We start from the raw sequence: 24,118 nt of genomic DNA, 5'->3' as shown, positions 1-24,118 counted from the left end.
TGTACTCTCAAAAAACATAACTAACAGTTTGAACTACAGTTGTGAAATGGGTTCAGTAAGTTAGCCCATTTTAATACCAAAAATACATAACTGTAAGGCACTTTAGAAATGTTTTCAACGTCACTGTGAACCATGACATCATATTGGTTAGTGTGGGTCAAATTTACTTATCTTGTGTGGTGGAATTAAGTGTTTGGTCATTCTTACAGCATAGGTTTAATCCATCCAAAAATGTAAAGAATGCAAATGTAAGTTTTAGTACCGTTACTTAAATGTTTTGCATAACTATTGGCTGCAGCTGGCATTGCCTTTAACCTAGAATTGTAAATTTTGAATGTGCAATGTGATTTGTGTAGCACACAAATGTATAATTTGGACCAAACTAGCTGTAGTGAATATTGATTCATACTGTGAAGATAACGTTTGTTTTAGATAACTTTTACTGTTATAATTCACTTTGATAATTGTGGGTTAAGAATCAATAATGATATTTATATTCTATTTTTTCTCAAAACCTGCAGGAAATACTTTGCCTACCATTTCTTACTTTTTGTGTAATGTTTTATGTGTATAGTTAGCTAACATAGTTCCACAATTTGTGTGGATAAAGCCCTATGTACATACGGGTCTCAGATTTTTCAGACAGTACCAATTTTGAAGGTGCTCTTCCAGAGTCTTGTCAAACTCTATTCTGGACCCAAAATGTCCCAGTTTTCATCGATAAATTACAGGAAAAAACTGTGCCTATGACAAAAGTATATTTAATAACTTGTGCCTTAAGGCATTCAGCATGATTGTTATGTTTGTAATTTATTTACTTTGTTAAGGCTCTGTTTCTTGGTTGGTCATTGGCACTCTGCACCTTGAATCACTAAACCAATGATTTCCCATGTTGATATATAGCCTACCCATTTTCACATGCTGCTGTATTGTCATTTTTACTGTTGCTGTTATTTGTGCATTATTCAGTTTTTGTTGTACTGAATGCACTTGCAGTGAATTTTTGTATTAGCTTGGATAGTAAACATTGTATTTCAGGTCGAACAGTATATTCTGAACAAAGGCTACTGTTGTCATTTTATGAAATTATCGTTTTGAGAATATGGTAACATTGTTTGTTTGATGTTCAGTTTCCTTTAGCAGATATGCAGTTGCACTAGCATTTTATCCAATGCAATCAATGGCCTTGTACAAAGTATGACACTGTATATTTATCGACCTTTTGGTACGCTTTCACGGAATTGTTTAGTGAGAAATGTACTTCATACAGAACTCAGTATCTGTTGCCCAGTGGTTCCAGTCATGGTCTTGGAGATTAGACATATTTTTTCTGTGTCATATCAGGAATAAATTATATTTACGTACTAACATAAAAAATATTGTGGTGCTGTATTACTGACTGCAGCAAATTACAAATTTATTATTGATTTAATAATTGTCAATAACTAGAACCGCCATATCAAAAAAATAGGCACCACTAAATATAATATTTAATAGAAGTCTATGAATTGTATCCTGTAGTAGCCCTTTTAATTCTGTTTTTACTAAAGGCAGAAATGCCACGTCTTAGAAGTAGTAAGAACCAGATAAGTTATAAAGCATCATAACTTACTGTAGATAAGAATACCCCAAATCAAATGCCGTTACACTTCCATGTACGGATATTCAGCATGAACTAGTAAGTATCACTAATAAGTGTTTGATTGTTAATCTGGTTTCAGTCCATGCAATTACATGTATACACAAAAAACAACATTCAGAAATATATTGAGCTTTGCAATTGCCAACGACAATGTTGAACTAGTAGATTTTGTACAAAATAGCAATATGAAGTCATTTTACTCGTACTGATACTCAAAATGCAAAACAAGGAAAAACTTGCAAAAGAATAGAACGAGCAGAATTGCACGAAGATGGAAATACAAAACGGACAAACGAATCTAATCATAAAATGAAAAAATAATCTGCCCAAAAACATAAAATCATTGGTTCAAAAGTATTTAAAATAAATCTAAAGTTGAAATAAAAAAGACTCAATTACAATAATTCATGGTGCTCTTCAGAATGGGAAAAGCCTTTCTGTCTACCAGCAACCTTTTTGAATATTTTTCGTTTTCCAGGTTTTTGAGTATGTTCAAGATCGATGGGACTGGATGGGTTGCTCTGCGAACTTTCATCTATAATTTAAAACAAATGAAATATATTCTTAAATAACTGACAAAGAAATAAGAACAGCTTGCAAGTATCAGTTATATTGATGATCCTTCTCCCAGTAAATGCACAAAACTAATTAAAAAACATTTTCTCATCATGTTATAAAATGCTTCAGTAATTACCAGCTGTTATTGCCCTATATACACTTTCATAAGAAAAAATGAAGATGCCTTAGCTGATTTAATTTATGTATACAGTGTTTCCAAACACTTGGTAATGTTCTTGAGCATTCACTTATTACTACGTTTTAATCGTTAGTTAATATTTCATGCTAACAAATAACCTAGCACAAGCACATAACATTTATCAAGCACAATGGTGCAAGTGGCAATTTATTAAACCTTTCAAGTTTGGTTGCATCTCTTCCGATGACATCATGGCGCATACGACATAACACAAAACAATTGCATCAAGTCTACCTGGGAGCTTTCTGAATAGGCAATATTTCTGGCAAGCAGTAAGTTGTAATGGGGCCTGTGGCTTAGGTAACAAATGCTTAAAAACCAAAGCTTAAATTTTGCGAAAAGCTTCATTCACACAGTTCATAGGTTGAGGTTTTTTAAAGGCAAAATGACGGCATGCCACCATTTTCACCGACATCATGCAAATGCTTACCTTTCATTCGCTTGCTTATCACGTACCAGCTGTTAGAAAGCAAAGGCAGTTAACGACCGTCAATCTACTATGCATAAGCAAAAAAGCAGGCCTTAGCTGAAACCTTTTAGCAATCAGTGTGATTCACTGGGTTGTCAGAGTTACCAATTAAAGTTATGTTAATCAACAGCCTGCCACAATACGAGAAATCAACCCATTAAAAACTAGCCAAACATGCCCCAGTAAAAGTGTAGACCTTTTATCTCTTTCTCAAATTGACTTTAGAGGTCGATAATGACGTTGTTTTCTGCCAGTTCCCGTTATGCAAGTGAATTCGTTAATTATGTCATCCTCTACTGATTAAAGTCATGGAAAAAGACAGCGTTTTTGTGGGTCTTGCAAATTACAGTAACAGCAAGTTGATCATGAAACTTAAACATATGACATACGTATAAAAGTTAACAGTTTTTTAAAGAATTTACATCAATAATATAAACAATGTGATAAAAATCATAAAACAAATGCAATGAAAGTTGACTGGTTTTATCACTACGAAAGTAAGTGTGAAATTTCAGTACACGACATTTTAGGACTTACCAGAATCAGACATCTTTGTAAGGATCAGTTTTTCAGGGTGGCTGCTAGTTACAGAGTTTTGTCGTTCAAATAAAGGCCGTACTCTTGTGGTACTTGCAGATGTAATTGCATTAGCTTTGCTTTTCAACCCATTACTTTCTGATAAACAAAGAGCAAATCAAATGTCAAGAACATAAAATCACAAAAAATTGCAGATTTAGACAGAATTACCATGAACATGGTTGCTTTGTATAATAGCATTTGACTTTTTATTTCAACCAAATACCAGATCTTACCATCCCCTGAACTAGCCATATTCTGAGCTTGTGCTATTTGTTCCTTTTCACGAATCATCAAAATGCATGTCTCTATCATTGAATCCATCATGGGTGCCTGAAAAAGTAAACAGTATAGTTCATGTAAGGAAATGTTTTATACACCATTTAAAATAATGAATCAACATACATTGATGAAATTATAAGGCATCTGTGTGATTTACGCAATTTCCTGAAAAACAATGCTATAAAAGAACAACAATTTTGTGAACAAAGCATACACACAGCAAACAAGACCTGGACATAAACCCTGCAATACACATCTACTAGGCAGAGTCATTTACCAATTCCCTTAAAATATAGAAATACTTAATTCTGAGGTATACGGTTACCAACTTACCTGTTTAGAAACAATCTGCAGAAGTTGATTTGTTTTAGTTTTTTCATCATCAAACTCTAAAAACAAGCTAGGCAACTGGAGCTCAGTATCTGCATTTAAGCCATCTTCATTTGGCTCAGGTGTCGTCATTTCCCAGTTGAAATCATCATATAACAAGCCAATCAATACATGCTGAGCATAGTAAGAAAATCATGACTATATGAGATTGGAAATAAACTGGAGATTGGACGATAATTATGTGAAATTGTATTGTAACTAATTTTTTCTTGGTAGTTTACACATCCATAGTAATAACATTTTCCAACTTATTGTTGTAATATTGATTACGTTTTAATCAATTTCCATTCAAAGTTGTCTGAATTTAATCACCTTTTTTTCTTTGTCTATCACCCAAACTCCGTTAGTATTAATGGCTATCAGAACACACATCTGTGTCTGGGAACTGAACCACAGCGAAAAAGTGCTGTGGGACGCTTTTTCAACAAATCCACTGAAAATAACACTTCTGCAACATATTTACAAAATTCCCGATTTTCAATAAAACATTCATCTTCCTAATACGTTATTTTACAAGGAAATGCAGGTTGTACCCATAGTATGGAAGTTGCCAACAAATTTTCATAAATTCCAGGGTGCAATTAATAGAGGATTCTTTTGATGCCTTTTTCAAACAAACCATTACCCTCTCTTCCATGGATTGCTGGCGATTTAAAAACGAGCGCTTGGCCCTTGCCATATGACTTGGAACTAGTGTGGGCAAATTCTCTCTAACAAATATATAAGACAACCGTAGAAAATTCAGCGTTAAGTATGGAGTAATATTAGTAGTAAAGTTAAGTTCATGTGTAAAGATTGACATTGACATCATCAATCTTCACTCACTTTACAACACTTTCCATCCCATGCTTGTCCTCGTCCTGTTTGTGTTCCTCATCTTTGCCCAAACATAAAAGAGCACCAAGCTGTTCAATATCTTCAGTATCACATGGATATATGCCTGGAAATGAAGTTTTTGTTATAACAGAAGTGTATGATATACTTACCAGCAATAAAGAGGCAGAGAAAACACAATCACTTCTGCTTATTAATAAAATTGAAAGACTGTATTCAGTGTATGTGTATGGTAATAGATTTGCTAATGGTATTTTCCAAATGCATACAAAGCAAGTTTTTTACTTAATAATTTTACACTCAGCAGTTTTGGCAATAATTGTTTTTGATTATGTGATATATGCTTACTACTACAGTACTACAGACGAAATCGGTTAATAGTATCACCTATATGCCAGATGTTTTGAAACGATTATCCGATTGATCCGTTTAACCAATATGCTAAAAAAATGTTTATCATAAACAGGAATTATTATTGATAATGTATAAGAGCTAACTCGGTTGCAATGGACATTACAGTACTATACAACTCTGTGAAACAATCCTACAACGTCAGCTGACTACAATTCTCGTTAAATTATGTAGAGCTTATTACTGTAGTGTCCTGTTGCATTGTGTTACGCAGCACAGCTGGCTATATTGCCAGCTATCGCCTAAGAGCACGTTGTTGGTTAAAGCATTTTTTCGGAAAATTGCTTTAATCGGATTCTCCTTTTATCGTGAATGGTCTCTGTTACGTCACAGCTTTTTTTCCAAGCGTAATCGGTACCGATACTGTAGTTGTTTTTAATTGCTTTTCTTTCGACTGCAAACAATACCTTATCTCTGCTTCGCTTTTAAATGTCGAGACAATTACGCAAAAAAAGCATTCTCCTTTCGCTTATCAATAAACGTGAGACGCGCGACTCATTTTTGCTTCCGAACGTCTGGCTGAAGACGATGATACGATTAAATGACCGCAGTATGCGAGTGAGAAGCAAATCCTGATACCATAATCCAATTTATTCCTTTAAGTGTAATTTGATTAACCGATGGTTTTACTTAACATTAGATAGGATTTGGTTTGGGATTTCAGATTTTGATACCATAAAACGATTGATACGTTTAACCAGTATACAATTAACCGATTTCGTCTGTACTAGCTTTTAAAAGTATCATATATGTACTTTCAGTGCAAGAACGAATGACTTCTGCAAGATAAGATAGCTATTTAAACATAAAACATTACAATACTTTTGCATCATGCATTTCACATTTATAAGGCATACTACTTAAATACCTATATATATATCTAATAAAAATGCCAAAAGAATGGCTATAAAGAATTTTAACAAGTAAATTTGTAATCTTCATTTTGATATGTTCAAACAACTAAGGTACAATAACATCAAAATTAAACTACCAGTACAGACAATATAACATAAAAATCAAAAGAAACCATGCAAGCCCATTACTGTTATATCCTTTTATCGTCTTTTGACAATGTGCATGATTTAAAATTGATTACTTATTCGTTCCACTACACAAAGCAAAAAAATATTTCCGTTTATGCATTAAATAAGGGCTCCAGGTTATGGGAAGCCTCATGAGGTATGCAAATCCCATCTCAAATATCTGCATCTAACTTATATTCATCTGTATCTAAGTTCAAATTAAACATCATGTACCTTGCTGTATGCAAGATTTTGCTTCCATCATGAGAATATTTAATATTGCTTCATTTGTAATTTGAACTTCATCTTCCTTGGTTAAAAAAGCATTCCTTCGAAATATGAGAGCAGGTTCATCTGATTGAAAATTAGAATATGGGTCTGTTTATTGTTGTTCAGAGGTTTGGTGACCTTACTAATTATATACCGGTATAAAAAAATGGCAGGTTGTTTGAACAAAAAGTATTATTTTAAAATGCACTGATCATAAAAAATCAACCTTGTGCTTTTTCGTAGTCAGTGGCCATAGAATATTTTTCCAACAACATTGGCCACTGTTTTACCATCCTAAATGGGACATGCTGAGGCTTTAGTTGAACATCTAAGAAACATAATGTACCTATTTGCTTAATTAACACATCAACGATTCTTATATATATATACATATACTGTATATGCATAACTGTTTTCACAGTATGTCAATACTAATACGTACCTAACAATGGAGATTTAAGCCAAAGTGCAAAACTTTTCTTTGCTAAACTATCAGGTAACTTCAATGTTGCGATCATAAGCTGCAGATACTGGGAAGTGGTTGTATAATTTCCATTGGGAATATCAAATTGATGACCAGTGTTGTCTGGCAAGTATATAACTACAGACATAGACATTTTACTCACATATGCACTGTATTATGAAACGAAAAATCTGCAGCAAAATTGCAAGAAAACTAAATTAACACTATCGGTAAGATGGAGGATGTAGCAATGCGAAGCGAGTTTTCCATGTGGCTGTCAGAAATTAGTAAACAAACAATAAATGCCAACTTCTCGGAATGTAAGTTTGCCATAAATGACGTAGGCGATTAAGTTCATAATATAAGTCATTTCGAAAAATACCGCGCAGGCCAAACATGGCCCGTGGGCCACGGGTTGGACACCCCTGTTCTAATCTAAATTTGATGATGCCTTAAATAACTAAAATCAAGTTTTTACATACCAATTCTCTTAAACTAACCACGTATGTTTAACTGTGGGGTGCGTGGCCTACTTTCGTTTAAATAGGCACTCTACTATGTCGACTATCTTCACCACTTTTGCTATTGACTACTCACTGCTATACTACTAGGTTCTATTTTTTTTTCAGAAAGACCCTTTTTATATCATTCAGACTAATATTTCATTTTACGAACTGCGGATAACTTTGGATCAAAACATGCAGTATGTTTGGTTAAGATTTCAAGATTATATCTTTAGGCTTGCCTACAATGCAGGACGTTACAAATAGGCTAACATAATAAAAGCTGCACAAAGTAAACCGAGTAAATACTCTAAATATAAGACGCGGTTTACATTAGAAGAAAACGTTGTTATCAAGTATGTTGTAATAATTTAAAGAATTTTTTTTAAACTTTAAAAGCTTTTTAACAATATCAATGAATTTTACTACTTATTCACTGCCCTTTTATCGAATCACGCGGTGCTTGAATAAGACACTCAAGGAATAGGTAGTAAATTAGCAAACCTTGCATAAGACACTCTGCTGACACTAATCCTGTGATTACGGTAGGCCAAGTTTGCCTTTTTTCCTGAAAACAGACTAAAACAAGCTTTGCGACGCACAGTTTAGGAGACACTGTTAGTTATTCTAAAGTATAAATTAAAGATGTGCCTGGTTCGGCACGGCACCATTTCTAAATGTTCTCACGAACTCGAGCTTCACTCTTAGTTTTTACCCAAAAGTTCGCTTTTCCGAGAAAAACATGTTAAGTATTCCAATATTCCCTTCCTATGCTACGGGTAGTAGGCCTACTGGGAAAAATAATAATCTCGCTGTGTTAGCCTATTCATTAAGTTCAAAAATTTAGTACATGGGCCTAATCAGTTGCAGCAATTGGACTCTTTTACCGCTTCACCATCACCCGAACGGATGTGGTCAACCAAAGAGATTTAAACACATGAGTAGAAACTTCGCTTTTGCGCATGACGTCATTTTTATTTCTTTTATTCTCTTGGAGCATTTTCTACTTTCCGCACGGTCACGGTTCACTGCATAACAATAACCATGATGACGATGATAATTATAATTAATGATTTTTAGATCTGTTTGCTGCCTGAACAGATAAGTCTTATTATTACGGTGCAGTTGTTGGGATCCAATGGGTGTTAATTTGAAACTAATTAATGAAATCAGGTGAGAGTTTTAGGTTCAGCAATTAACTTAGTTTCAGTTTCGTGGCCTGATAATTCTGCTGTTTTGTATGAAGGCATGGCTTAGCCTAGCCTACTTGAGATACGTGGGAAGATTTTTTCGTTCCCCACATTTAAGGCGAAAAATAAAATGAATGGATGAAAAATTTAAATAGACCGAGTCATATTGTATTGTTTCATCTGCGCAGAAAATTTCGCTCCACGCGCAGAATAAACACTTTACAGACTAAGACTCATTAGTATAAGTCTTATGTTGCAGGTTTTGTGTTATTGAAATAGGCTAAATAGTCTGAAATAATGGTAAACTTGTGCTGATTGCCAATGTGCAACAACAGGTCACCTGCCGTGACACTGTTTAAGATACCTTCGAGAAAACTTGTAAAAAAGGAGAAGGAAAACTGGGCAGAAAGGTTGGAGTGTATTGTGCTGGCTTGCAGAAGCGACGAGCACATAAAAAACCTATTTGCTCGAAATGCTGTGATAATGTGTAAAGTGCATTTTGAAAGATCTGACATTGTTTTAAGTAAAATATGTTTCACATACATTTATATGTAGTGTAGCTAGTGTATTGAAGAAAGATATTTAATTCTGGAAGTGGCCTGCGACACATGACTACCAAATCTATGACACCATTCATTTCTGAAAATGCATCAACAGTTACGAAACTTGCATACAGGTGAAACTAACTTTTCGATAGTGCCTATTGCATTTGTTACATAAATGAAATGCATCATTACTTAACATAGAATGAATCATAAAGAGTGGTGGGATTCAGCCGGTTCTTGGAATTTTAATGACATCTGCGAATGAATTGCGAATAGGAATCTGCAAATTTTAATGACATCTGTGTTTAAATCTCTTTGGGTCAACTCACACCTCAATAGGCGATAAGAGCTATCGATTTTTATAGTGCTGAGCTACAGACTTGGCGTTTGTGATAGGTTTTTAAAATGGTAATGGCAATCGAGTCGCTACACAACATATTGGTAGGCTTATAGGGGCCTACAAAATTAAAAAGAGTTAAGGAGGCGTCAAACACCAAAAAATGCCATAAAATCTTTGTTTGTTTTATTATACAGTAAATTTACTAAAAGACTGATTACTCGAAAAATCTTCCATGGGGCTCTCTGAAATTTTGCATGTCAATTTAATATGCTTTGAACTACCATTCCATAAAATTCCATCAAAAAACCATGATTCAAACTTTTTTTATAGAGCCGCAAAACAATCACTAGAATTTTTGGTCTAAAACAGGGGTTCTTAAACTTTTTGGCACACGCCCCCCTTGACGGTACCTAAAAATTTCGCGCCCCACCTCATTGCAAAACAAAAAAGCATTAAATAAAACAACAATTTATTTTCAATTAACTTTCATTAATGTGAAGGATGTAGTTGTTTTTGGGAAACCAAACGTTTAATTCGAGGCTTTATAGAAGATAATGCACATCTTAGGTCGGCTTCACAGTCAAGTTTGTTCCTAGGTTTTGTCTTTATATTCATGAAGATGACGCTGCAAAGGACTTGGTCTCAAAACGTCGTTGCTTAGCTTTTCTAAGCATATCACGCATTGCGGTACGACTTTTCCGTTCACTGTGGTATCTATAAAGCCATACTTCAGATAATTTTGGTCATACTTTCTCTTTTTTCCACTCATTTTGTGTCAATACAATTAGTTTAATTACTAAAATACCTGGTTATTAAATCAATACTAAATTTAAGTTTTACTTCATTTTACGGTTTTAATGTTGGCTGACGTTGGTTTTACCCTATTTAAACCGGGTGCGCAACATTAGTATTTTTATTATGTGTGGCCGACACTGCACATAAATTTTCAATCGTTAATGACTCGAAAATTATACGTCGTAAACTGATCGGATATTTACAGGTTAGTAGCAAAAACATCTGACTTCCTGTGTACATCATAATTGTAAAACTAAAGAAAATGCATTTAGTGTAAATTACGTATTTTTACAGGTGATACATTTGTAAAAGTGTTTCTTGTTACGCCGCCCCTCGTTGTGAGAAAAAACAGGTCACCGCAAAAAGAGAACAGTTAGTCGAGCTAGGAGTGCGTGAATGAGTAAACGAAAACAATACGCTTCAATGCGGAGAAACACCAAACATTATGACGTAACAATTGACGTATTTCAGAATCCAAATTTCAAAAATACAATTGCCATCGTGACACACTTTAAAATTTTAGTAAAAATGAACCTATAGCGAAAGTTAAGAAAGCATGTTTAGACATAGCTGATATAATAGACAGTTTGTCATCTCTCGCGCCCCCCTTATGAATGTTAAACGCCCCCAAAGGGGGGCGCACCCCCCCCCCCCCCCAGTTTAAGAACCAATGGTCTAAAATAAACAATTTTAGCAACTTTCATGCTAATTTTTAGCCTAATTCTGCACGCGACCTGGGACATTGAAGCGCGCCAACTGCGAAGGTAATTCCCAGGCTTGAAAACAAATCCAACCATGCTGCATTCTGATTGGTCTAAATAGGTTTTTTAAAGCCCTACGTAGGACGTCTAACAAATTCATAAAGATCTTAGTTCTAGGGCAGGGGTGGCCAAACTGCGGCTCTTTAATGAATTAGCATTGTTGAATTAGACATGCATTTTCCCGGTCTAGACGAGTTGTTTGATCAGATTATGAAACAATGCGTTCTATCACATGTAGTAATAATGGACTCATTGTTAGTAATAATCAAATTACACTCCAAAAAGTACATTATTGTACAGAAGTGTGCTAACTTGTACACTGTAGTTAAGTAAACTGTCAGATTGAAGCTGTACGTCAGGGCTGACCTAGTTTTAAGTCTTGGTTACGGTTATACTAATAATTGCAAAAAGAGTTGGTGAAGCCCAGGTGGAGACTCATAGTATCACCACACAGCACTAATGTTTATCAATAGCTACACTTCGTTGTGAGTGAATAAATTCGTGTTTTTTATTGTGTTTGTGTTGTGGCTCTTTTAAAACTGGAATTTGTTATATGCGGCTCGAGCATGAAGCAGGTCTGGCCACCCCTGTTCTAGGGGTTTGACGCCTCCTTAATAGCCTACGTATCTTGCAACAAAAATATGAAGCGCTTCATATTTAACGAATTGTAAACAATTCCTATTAGAGCAACGAATGCGAACGAACGAGTTGCATCGAAATTTGGCTAGAAAGTCCGACCAGACTTCGCAATTTCACTGCTCAGAAAGTTCTGGCCCTGAGTACGGCCTTATCGACCGCGAACCGGAATTGGGCCTTTCCCGCTGTACATATGGGGAGGGAAACTATGACGCTCCGACACAAATTACCACAGATATTCAGAGCAATAGAATGTATATGCAGACAAAGCCGCCTTTTTCCATATCCCAGCTGGGCTTCAAACGGGCAAAAATAATTAATACAATTATACATGGTAGAGTTGCATGACACAACGATGAAGAGGAATCCGTAATGATCATATGTAGTGTACATAAATTAGTGACGATAAACTTACAAACACATTTAAAAATTGATTAGATAAATGAAAACAAAAAGGAGATATTTAGGAAAAATAAGCTTACTGTACAAATGTTTAATTTCTTAAAAGGTAATTAATTTAAAATCTGACTAAGATAGTATCACAGTCTAACATTCTAGGACTGAGAAAAGCACTTGCACGACTTAAACTCGGCAGTGATTCCTTAACGCTCAAGAAATATATTTCAGTAAATAACTAACTAAACTAACTAATACATATACAAGTAAATATATGAAACAGTAGTCCAATTGGAAAATTGTTGACTTTGCAGAGGCATTTCAACAGGCTCATTTCAATTTCAAATAAAGTCTGACAAAAGCCGAAGGTGTGATTTCCAAGCCATGCAAAAGAAACTTAAAAAGACGCGATACATGCACAAACACGATATAAGCTATCACTGAGCTTTCTAGATGAGCAGGACACCTTCACCTAAGGATTAATAGAAGCGCACAAGGATTATATGATGAGGCGATGCATAAAGAGTACTAATATTGCAATTACATGGAAACAAGAAAAAACAACATGGAACCATCTATAACAGCTCTTTCATTCTTTTCAAAACATCAGCATGTTGCTTATCAAAAAACATCCCGTCAACAGACATTTTCTGATCTGGTCGCACTCCATCCTTCATTCCAGCAGATTCCACAATGGAAAGAATTTCTCTCTCCTGTTCACAATAAGTAAAACAATGCACGTAACAATCTTGCGTATTTGAGCCATGATCATAAAAGCAGTGTTGCGCATGCTTGACATAAAATAGTGTCCATTAGGCCTACATCTAATACAGAGTTTAACATACACGTTCTATTGATGGAATGAACTTCTGCAGCTGGCTTGTGTTAAATGGAAAACCAACTGCTCTTCTGATGTACCGCTCATGGATAGGGCAAGACATGAGAGCATACAAAGCTAAAGCCAATGCTTGGCAACCCCAGTTAGAACAACCTAATTAAAAAATCTATCTATCTATAAAAAGTATCTACTCAAATTGAGCAAAGCAGCAACAAAAATTATACATTATAATGAAAAACACATATCAACAACATTTGACGTCATTTCAAGATCAATAATTCTAACCTGCTGCAATCGCAAGATCAGCTGCCACAATACATGCAATTTTGTCACCAAGTGGGACATATTCTTTAACTTTATCCAGCACTTTTCCCATACCAAGTTCATTTCCACCATCACCAACAGCAATCGTGACAACATTTGGGCAATTAGTTGCTTCTATGAAAAGGTCATCCACAGGTTTTACAAGAGATGAAACGTCTTTTCCTTTCATGCTATAGTATTTTACATCTCTGGTTCTTCCAACTCTTTCAGTGGCCAAAAAAACATCAAATAGTCGCTCTCCATCTTGATTTTTGAAAGCAACAGGCCTCCCATTGCCAGGGAATGGTAGTATGTCTAATTGCTTTGGGAGCAGACCTTTTTCAACACATTTTGCTATAATTTGTTCATTCAGCTTTGTTGCATGGTCATCAACGATTACTGTTACTTTTTTCCCAAGGGATTGCAACACAGCAGCTAAACTGATTACACCTGCAAAAAGCGGACACATTACTTTACCATGAAAATATTAAAGGTATTTTAACAATATGAAAAGACAGAAAATTTACAGTCGAAGAACAATAACAGCTCAGCTCTAATTAAGCTTAAATTTGAATAATCCAAAACATCCAAATGAAACTGGTCATAGAAAAAATGCCATCAAAGTAACGTCAATTATACAGACCTCAGAGGACTCAAACATAGCATAACTCAAACTTAATGGGTTCATTCAACATTAAGTTAAAAGCTTATACTTTTTGTAGTTAGAAATCATTACCTGGCAATCCATCTGTTTCATCAGGAGGGTTGCAATCCATATGAACTGGAAAACCAGTCACAAGACCTACTGATGATGCATGTGAGAGGGCAAGTGCCGCTTTTTCAAAATCATCGGCAAGAAATAAATTCTTTATGCCTCTGCCCATTGGGTCTTCAGATGTTACATGAGAGAGATATTTAATGACTCTTTCTGTTTTGATAGATAAAACACTGAAAATGTCCACTTTTTCATTGTATTTTATTACTTTGCATTCTTTATCTGGGCCAACATCTTCTGCAAAATCTTCTTGTGGAATGTCAGTGAGAAACATATGACCAGGCGAATGGGAAAATGCCAAATTAAGATTAGCCCCCATCAAAGCATTCATTCCAGTCACGCCACAACACCAAAAAACTGGTATGTCTCCCTCTTTGAATTCTGTGTCATCACCCAAATTTACATTTTGCAAAATGTTAATGCCAATCAAGCCTGTAAAACGATGTAATCTTGACAATAAAACGCCCAATAGTAGTATTAGCACATCAAGTGCATATTATATAGCATCTGTAAAAATACATCAAGTAATATAGCAAACAGATGTTTTTGCCTGCCCCAATAAACTGCGGTAGGCTAATTGTATTACAATGCGTCTGTTTACGAAGTGGTTGTTTACATATGCATCTTCTCATTCCTTTCTTTGGTGTCAAAATACCTTTGATAAATGCCGCCTGACATTATGCTATAAAACGTTCCTTAGTAGTACGTGAGTGGTATTTCACCCGTATCAAATAAAAAGATGAAATGGTTTTGTTTTAATATAACGTCATGAATTTACTGTCAGAGATTGTCGAAGGTTTTATCAGCAATGGTACTTTAACTAACACGTGTTTTTGTTACTCGTTATTTTCAATTGTCTCATCATATTTTCTGTAGAATGTGTAGCGTACATTTGTTTTTGTTTTTCTGTTGTCACGCGCTTTTGATTTTATGCATGTTTGTGTTGCACGAACTTATCAATTCCTGTAGCACATTCTTTTGTAAGTTAAGTTATTTTGCCTTCAGCCGCAATGCATACTCAATAGTTACAGTACAAAATTTCGCACCGTTTTGCCAATGTCACAAATTTTGTTCGGCATGTTCCCTTACCCTAAATTTGTAACACCAGTGAGTTCGGTTTGAGTGTTGGGTGGTGAAGTTCATCAGTTAGTCGTATAGTTGTTTGTTTTGATTATGGCATATAATTATTATGGTTTTAATTACTTTAATTGCGTATAGCGATAGAAAACAACATTTCCTTTTTCACTTCTAGAGTGCTTGAGTGGAAAAAGGATGCTGAAATTTAATCGTCAGCCAATTAGCGCTGCTCATAAATTAAATTTAAATCTGTGGGGATCTGATTTGAAAAATGTTCAGCCAAAGGTTTCTGAACTGATATGGAAACAGTTGTCAGAGAATAAGAAGTGTGAAGAAGAACACTGGAAACAAGGCTGCTCTGATCAGATCTTTTCACATTTTGTTGAAGCTATGCCCACAAAATTGTCCTTTACATTTGTGGCAAAATAATATTTCGCACTGTTGTTTATTTGTTTTTCGTGTGTTTTCCAACGCTTTTATTTTGTTAGTGCTGTATCACCCTGATTTCTTTTGTCCACTGTCTTATTTGATTTTGTTCTTTTTGTCGCCTCAGTTTTTCGTTGTAGTCGAACGCGAAATCAATGCGTGTCTTTTTCGATTGGTGTCCCGCATTTGCTTCAGGCGTGAGTAGTTGCATTCCTGAGAAAAGGTGGCCTTGGAGTCAGTCTACGTTCGAGTGTTCAGAGCGAGGACCTGTTCTTTTTTTTGGTCTCTCGAATCTGCTGTTGCTGTTTTTATTATATTTTACTAACTTAATTTTACATGTCTGTTCGTAACTTTAAGTCCCAAACGGAGATGAGTTTTTAATCTCTCATGAGAATACAATCCAGCTGCATTGCACAACGTTCGTTGGTTTTGAGTGGGCCGTGAAAGCGTTAGAAAACGTACTTGGCAGAAGAAAATCTGTAACACAGTTTAGGAAGCGTCAAACACCTAACACTAAGATCTTTATGGATTTGTTGAACGTCCTACGTAGGGCTTTAAAAAACCTGTTTAGATCAATCAGAATGCAGCATGGTTGAGTTGTTTTGTAGCCTGGGAATTGCTTCAATGTCCCAGGTCGAGTGCAGAATTTGGCTAAAATTAGCATGAAAGTAGCTAAAATTAGGTTTTTTTGACCAAAAATTCTAGTGATTGTTTTGCGCTTCTAAAAAAGTTTGAATATGGTTTTTTGATGGCATTTTATGGAATGGTAGTCCAAAGCATACTAAATTAACATGCAAAATTTTAGAGAGCCCCATGGAGGATTTTTCGAGTAATCAGTCTTTTAGTAAATTCACTGTATAATAAAACAAAAATTTTGGCATTTCTTGGTGTTTGACGCCACCTTTACAAGGCCACGAGGAGTCGGGAACTTCATCGAACAAAGGAAACTTTCTAGAATTTATGGATACCATGATCCGGTATTGCAGCAATCTAAAAAGTAACTATCACAGCGCACTGCAAATTGTACCAATTCAGACAGAAATGCTCGAAACAATGAGCAAATATGTTTTGAACGTAATCTTGGAAGAGGTGAAGAATGCGAGATAGGTTATACAACAGTAATACAGTACTTGACGAAACCACTGATATCACAACATAGTTGTCTCTCTGCGTTTAATATCTGAATTCTGCTGGATTGATTTGCGCCGCTTGCTCGCGTAATGTCATCAGAAATTTTCCGAGACTTTGACAATAAATAGTACTTTTCGCTCAGTCTGGACATCAAGAAAATATCGCAGTTCAAGCATACGATGGGTTGTTACAAGGGCGTTGCATCTCGTCTTCGTGCTGAAATTTCAAAAGCAATTTACACTCACTGCTTGCATATGGATATAATCTGGCAATGTTGTCTTGTTTACAGCAAACAGACTGCGTTTCGAAATTATTCCAAATCCTGGAAAATCTGTATATTTTTTTCTCACCAAGCCCACTTAGAATCAATGAAATATCTTTGAAGAACAAGTCAAAGGCAACACCAGACCACGCCACCTGAAACACTTGTGTGACGCTTTCGACCTTGCTGAGAAAATTGTTTCTCTTAATTTACATTTGAGATTTTCCGCATTTTGGGAGCTTTTGTTATCGCAGCAACACTTCCTGTAACATCGGCAACATCAGAAAGATCATTGTCTAAAATGAAGTTAATTAAGACGGCGTACATGTCTACGATGGGAGATGTAAGTCTGTCAAAGGTTGCAATGCTTTCATCTAATCGAAACATTGCAGTTCGGTTAACAGACACACCGGAAGAAAAATTCGCTTTTGCAAAAAGTCGCCGCATACAATTTGTTAAAATGAGGTCTACATTTAACGCTGATATGCAAACAGAATATTCCCGAATACTTCCCTTTTCATTCTTGTTCTGTGAAATGTGTTTATCGTTTCCTTTTTTTCTTCAATGTGACCCAGTTGTTGTGACACACAGGTTGTGACACCAGTTGGTTGTCAATGTAGTCAAGAATTTTTGGATATTCAGAGGTTTCACAGCCCTTGCACGTATTCAAAGAAACGAAGTCAAAATCAATGAAAAAACTTAACTCTACTCGCATTAGTATTACGCCATGTTCTCTCCATTACCACACCTTTACATCGAGAATTACAGCGAACATACTTGGATTTATTAAAAGCAAATGAAAGTGGAGAACCTAAGCCAATAACTCCGGCATTCGTTGTCTGGGTATAGTTAATAGTTAATAGTTTTTGATAAGCTTTACGAACAAGCTGAAAGCAGTGTTGCATAGCAGATTAGGGAGGAATGTCGTAATACAAGAATATTGACATTAATCCGAGGCGACCACGTACAAACTTTTCGCCATATGATAGCAAGGCTGATCTTTTAGAGTAGGGGTTCCCAACCTTTTTATGTTCTCGTACCACTTAGCCACCACGGATTGTCAACACGTACCACTATTTTCAAAACAACTAATTTTATCCAATATTCGCACAGCAGCATTGTATTAATAACAATGACAGCAGGGAGCAAGATCGACAAAAGTAGCTTACTGAGTGCAGAGAATTTAGTACGGAAAGAAATAAAAGTGTTGTTCGCATATTTTAGAAACTCAAAATTGAATTGTTATACTACTATACTGTATATCGCATGCAACGGAAAGCTGCTCCCGTACCACCTAAAAAGCTCCCGCGTACCACTAGTGGTACGCGTACCACCGGTTGGGAACCCCTGTTTTAGAGGAATGATTTTCTTCGCGACCTTGCGAACTCCTGTGCTGATTCGTCACTTTTATGGATGCTTTACACAAACCTTTCTGCTTCTTATTTTAGTGGTATGTCACGTAGTCAGAAGTTTACTTGAATATTAGATGGTTGGCACGATTCTTGGAATTAGATGTACACGATGCTATGTTTCAGTTTTGCTTGGTTATTCGATTCATCAAAGACAAAGACATCGAGGTAAACATCATCCAGGACCTTGCTGAGAAAATTGTTTCTATCAATTTACATTAGAAATTTTCCGCATTTTGGGAGCTTTTGTTATCGCAGCAACACTTCCTGTAACATCGGCAACATCAGAAAGATCATTGTCTAAAATGAAGTTAATTAAGACGGCGTACACGTCTACGATGGGAGATGTAAGTCTGTCAAAGGTTGCAATGCTTTCATCTAATCGAAACATAGCAGTTCGGTTAACAGACACACCGGAAGAAAAATTTGCTTTTGCAAAAAGTCGCCGCATACAATTTGTTTAATATGAGGTCTACATATTAACGTTGATATGCAAACAGAATATTCCCGAATACTTCTGTTTTCATTCTTGTTCTGTGAAATGTGTTTATCGTTTCCTTTTTTTCCTTCAATTTCATTGGGCTTACTTGCACTTGGCATACATCGCTCAGTTAGTTACAACTAGAGCTAGTTGTACTAGACAAGTCTACCCGGTGATTAAATGTAACTACGCAATTGCTTGGCATGTGTTATCATCATCATATGGCGAGTGTCGACAGGTCAGGCCGTGTTTTATGTACTTTGAGTAATTTGCCTGTAAGAGACAAATATTAAGGAGATATCGACGTAAGTTTAAAGCCTCGGGATGTGAAACATTCATACAAAGCGTACAGAAGTAAACAAAAAGGATTCTCCGTAATGAGTTCTAGTTTACCCCTCAATTTTAAAAACTTAACTCCGCTATTGCTAACAAGTCAGATAGTCACAAATTCATTAATCACATTTCATCACTAATTAATTACTTGGATCTCCATAGTGAATGGGTGCACCATGAACATCTGAGAGTGGACTTGTTAAAGTGGCTAAAAGTGAAAGCTTGTCAGCAGGTATGGCCCTCATACTGACCACCATTTTGCATTTAAAAGGACCACTTTCAAAGCAGTCAATATTGGAAACAAACGCTGATACGTTTTTTGATTGATCCACCGCAGTTAATATATTGTTTGAGAGCAATATCTGATTGAACGAAAAACTGCATCCCAAGTAAAAGCTGACCAAGTCAGACCAGTCATAATCTAAACATAAAAAAGATTATGATTTGAATGTTAGTAATATTGCCTTCAAGTTTAAATCAATTCATATAAAGTTTATCTAAACAACACAATATAGAGCAGAAATTGGAACCTAGATTCCTAGTGAAGGCCTGGCAGTGCTAATACAAGTGAAAGTGGACTTTATATCAAGAAACTGTTGTTCATGGGTATAATGAACAAAGAATTCGGGACGGGACAAAACCGTAATTACTCGATCGAGTCCGAGTACTCGATGATGACGTCATTATTGAATTACGTACGTCACAAAATGCTTAAGGTACTCAGGTAACTGTTTTCCGTTCTAAAAACTTAAAGCATAAAATAGCGCACTTAGATCTTCACACGTTTTTGTTGTTCCTAAGACATCAACAAACCATGAGCGCGAGAGACTATAACTGCTATACAAGCTAGGCATGTCTTTCGTTCACTGTATAGTGTATTGGAACATAGCCATGCACTATTTCCGCCTCGACCTTTACAAGTGTGATGTATGGCCAATACATACAGAAGTTAATTTTTTCTTAATGTATAGTATTTCTTAAGTTTAAGGCATAAAATATCGTAAACGTTATTTACTATGTAGTTCTAGCTAAACTTAAGTTGAACTTATTACCAAAGAACAGTCAATATTTTTCGCTGCCACTATTTGCCGAAAAAGGATGTTTAACATCTAACATACTCTTTCTTATTAACCTAACTTAACTAAATCTTCTAACTGCTTCAATAGCTGATAAATAAACATATGTCCATCCAATAGGCACATCCATCGCATTAAGACTTGAAAATAAATTTTTTTAAAGGAACTTTTCTTCTCTTGTAAATGTGCCGCGAGCGTTTTATAATTTTTATTGAGTGCCACAAGCTGAAAAAGTTTGGGAACCACTGATTTAAACGGTTTTGTTATTTGAAACGTTTATTGAAGTTTGCTGTAGTTAGCCGTATAGTATATGTCCCAATTCGTTTCTTTCAACGCGTTCGTAAATTGCGTACGCGTGAAAGATATTTTGCCTGGCCGAAAGGGTCATAATAACGCCTTGGTAAATTACACACGCGTTTACAAATTGCATGCACGCTGAATTATCGTGAAAAAATTAGCTGTTTTGGCCAAACAGGTCACTATATTGGCTCACCTATACACGCTTGTAAATTGCAATCGTGTTGACAATTTGTGAACGCGATAGTTTAGCGTGCATGCAATTTATGAACACGTTGTTATGAATCTTTCGGCCAAGCAGAATATCATACTTACGCGTTTGCAATTTACATACACGCTGAATAAAGCGAATTCTGACACATATGGCAAACCGTAGTCTACCACACACGCGAAAACCGACATCTGTGACGTCATCGAGTATTAACCAATACTCGATCGAGTATTGAAAACATGCCAATACTTGACCGAATAATTGGACTCGGATTCGACTCGGCTCATCCCTACCAAGAATTTTTGACAATATCTAACGGTAAAGCGACTGTTGTCAAAAATTAATTGTAAAAATGGGCTAAGTTGCAAGTTATCATGACATAATGGGAAACGAATATACAAATAGACTGGGAATTTGTTTGCGTCAACCAACATGATATTCGTGTAAATTTGTTACACAAAGCCGAATACTTTTGCTTGTGTTACATGCTCAGTGAGCAGGCAGCAAGAATTGTGAACATGCAAGTAACTTAGGTTACAGCGGTGACATATATATTGGGGAAGCTATCATACCACTCCCATAAAAATTGGAAAAAAACGGGCTAATGACGGTAACTGGTATAAGCACTAGCCCTTACTTAAAGCATTTGCATGTCACATTGTCAAAGAAACAACTTAATAAAATTTTGTAAAACCTTTGTCCACAATTTTAAAAATATACAGTCAAACCCCAGTTAGCGATCACCCCGATAATATGACCACCTTATTATCGCAACCATTTAAACACAGTCCGGAATATCTTCTATTCTATTGCAATTGCAATGTACAGCATTGTTTTGCTAACACAACCATTTGACAACGGTCTGGGCTATAGGGAATGTTTGACTTACCGGGGTTCTACTGTCAATTGTATATATTTTCAACAAGTAACATTCTATAAACACAAACATTTTAATACACTAAAGCTGACCTAATAGTGTTTCGACCTGGCCATCAACATTCCCGCTCTTTATTTTGTTGTACAAAGCAACATCTGACCTTACATCACTTTCTGCACAAAGTGGCGGAGCTTTCCATTCACCAGGTTTGCTCTCATAAAGCAACGGACATGCTCCTGCATTTCCTTGACAAAACCTTCTGAAGTCATCAGCATATCTCTTCGGCAAAATGGCTAAGTTTGCTTGCTTAAAACCTTGTAACGTGCAATACAATGTTGTCTAACTATGCAAAACACTACACAACGCCATCTATATTCTTTTATAACTTACACGGATAACACTAATTTTAGGAAGTAGGAAAACAAGGAAATTGGCCATAAATTAGTTTTATTCATGGATAGGTCTACACATTGTACAGCATGCTTGAATAAATGGGTCTTATGCAGAAGTGTTCAACCATATGCAGGCCATAGTGGAAAACGTGGCACCTGTATGTCTTAGCTTCATCCAGGTGCACGCCAAATTTTTGCATCTTCACGTTAATTTATAATAAACAAAAACTGGTTGCTTAAATGCCAATACATAACAAATATAAAGAGAATAGAGGCTTCAGTGTACGCCGAAATTTGCTTGTTTGCACATACAATTTTTCTTTGAAAACTGCCACTCTTTCCTGTCGGATATGTAGGAAATAGTGGTGTCACATAAATGGAGTGATGGAAACAAGTCTTAATGGTCGTGAGTCTTAACACATGCCAAGTCACAACTTAAAATTTCTTTTTCGTTTTAGGTCGATAAATTGCTTTCTGAATGTACTCGTAACGTAAATAATAGCATAAAATCTGATTTAATCTATTTCTGAATCTTATGCACATTCAATAGAATGTATTGCATTGTGATTTTTTAATAAATTCTTTCACAAACATAAAACTGATTTGAAGTAATTTGTTTTGTGACTCAAGTGAAGTTAACTGAAATTTTCCATGTTAACACGAGTCAAGTCAATTCTTTTAAGCACTAATACACGTCAAATCAAGTTTTTCCTATTCGGCAATTTAGTAGTAGTCTGGTATTCAAATGTAACATGTAGATGTACTTCTTTGCACAAGACCTATTTAAATCATTGTAACACAATATTAAGCATTTTTTGTGTAAGTTCAGCCTAGAATTGTATGTTATACAGCCACAACAGTCAAACTGTCCTAATTTACGATAACAAAATAAGTACCTATGGCAAAAAAGGTGGTTGGTTTTCTTTTCAGTTGACCACTTCTTATCATAAGCCGCAAGTCCTCTGGTGAAAACTTAGAAAAATCACAATTTGCAGCCATTGCAAATGAAATATTATCAGCACACACCTTACTTGAAGCCCAATACCCCTACACATGTAGGTTAAGAAATAATTGTCATGACAATTAATTTGTACACAAAAATGATTCTGTGTATGTATACCATGAACAGATTGCGTAAGTTTCAAATATGAAGCAAATTTTTCAAAAGTGGGCAAGGAAGCGAAGTATTACACCAATACCAAGTCATACTATTGAGGGCGTAATTATTGGTTGTTTACATTAGAACTCTAATAAACTAGTTCTAATATCTTGCTATAACTCCTTTATCAGAAAGGAAGTGTCCTTCCCAGGTAGCACTATTTAATTCCCTCAAAAATGCCAAACTCAAGAATAGTAGGCAAGAGCAATGGTTCCCAAAAGTATGGGTTGCAACCCAAATAACAGTCGCGAAGGGTCAAAAAATGGGTTGTGTCGACGCGATGCAAACGTGGGTCTCGAAGGTTAAAATAGATCGTGTTTTATATTTTCAACAGTCTTTTTATGGCGAAGGTTAGCGCTTGTACGTTGTTCGGTTGCTGACTCCTGACTCAGAAGGCTGCTGCTTCAGTTGTATGCTAGTTTCGCTCATGTATTGAAAGAAAAAACACGACCTTCTTAGTTCAAAGCTTTAATCGAACTGGCGTCTTATACCGAAGCCGTGAAGAAAAGGAATGGGAAAACGGACGCACAGTGAGAGAAGTACCACGTGCGGGGAGTATTCTGAGGGCGCCAACCAGCGACAAACCAAGAAGCACCCAACGGCCGCTACACTTTTTTCCTCTTTTCAAGTTTTTTTATCATAAAATAATAGCTTGAATTATTGTATCATAGACATTTCATCCGGGATTTCTAACAACTGCATGGTAAAAGATAACGTTGTTTATAACTTTTAAAGTTTACAAGTTAAAATTAATTAATTACGGTACTATTTTGGGGTCTAGTATACAAG

General features: G+C 35.8%; 2 protein-coding genes across 12 annotated transcripts; both read right to left on the bottom strand.

The window, feature by feature from the left end:
• Positions 1 to 1,750: 1,750 nt before the first annotated feature.
• Positions 1,751 to 8,526, bottom strand: LOC143445341 (FERM domain-containing protein 8-like). 10 transcript variants are annotated; one of them, XM_076944379.1, is made up of 12 exons: positions 7,096 to 8,526; positions 6,880 to 6,981; positions 6,618 to 6,737; positions 4,942 to 5,056; positions 4,650 to 4,826; positions 4,429 to 4,564; positions 4,060 to 4,230; positions 3,681 to 3,777; positions 3,406 to 3,543; positions 3,065 to 3,164; positions 2,830 to 2,858; positions 2,037 to 2,177 (listed from the first exon to the last, which is right to left on the bottom strand). In XM_076944379.1, exons 1-10 carry the CDS (start codon positions 7,268 to 7,270, stop codon positions 3,079 to 3,081), a joined length of 1,317 nt encoding a protein of 438 aa, XP_076800494.1. In that variant the 5' UTR covers positions 7,271 to 8,526; the 3' UTR covers positions 2,037 to 2,177; positions 2,830 to 2,858; positions 3,065 to 3,078. The 10 variants fall into 10 exon arrangements, 9 of the variants coding, with proteins under 9 accessions (XP_076800491.1, XP_076800492.1, XP_076800495.1 ...); XM_076944382.1 differs by having other exon boundaries at positions 3,065 to 3,161; XM_076944377.1 differs by having other exon boundaries at positions 2,033 to 2,858.
• A 3,610-nt stretch (positions 8,527 to 12,136) lies between these two features.
• Positions 12,137 to 23,240, bottom strand: LOC143446882 (D-glutamate cyclase, mitochondrial-like). Of its 2 annotated transcripts, XM_076946735.1 has the most exons (7): positions 23,067 to 23,239; positions 21,871 to 22,092; positions 19,466 to 19,738; positions 14,160 to 14,630; positions 13,406 to 13,873; positions 13,128 to 13,273; positions 12,137 to 12,995 (listed from the first exon to the last, which is right to left on the bottom strand). In XM_076946735.1, exons 1-7 carry the CDS (start codon positions 23,167 to 23,169, stop codon positions 12,858 to 12,860), a joined length of 1,821 nt encoding a protein of 606 aa, XP_076802850.1. In that variant the 5' UTR covers positions 23,170 to 23,239; the 3' UTR covers positions 12,137 to 12,857. The 2 variants fall into 2 exon arrangements, with proteins under 2 accessions (XP_076802850.1, XP_076802851.1); XM_076946736.1 differs by lacking the exon at positions 21,871 to 22,092 and having other exon boundaries at positions 23,067 to 23,240.
• Between the last annotated feature and the right edge of the window lie 878 nt (positions 23,241 to 24,118).

Source organism: Clavelina lepadiformis, chromosome 2 (assembly GCF_947623445.1).
Source record: "Clavelina lepadiformis chromosome 2, kaClaLepa1.1, whole genome shotgun sequence".
NCBI classification, from domain to species: domain Eukaryota; kingdom Metazoa; phylum Chordata; class Ascidiacea; order Aplousobranchia; family Clavelinidae; genus Clavelina; species Clavelina lepadiformis.
The sequence above is the reverse complement of the archived record's forward strand: the minus strand, read 5'-3'. Positions and strand labels throughout refer to the sequence as shown.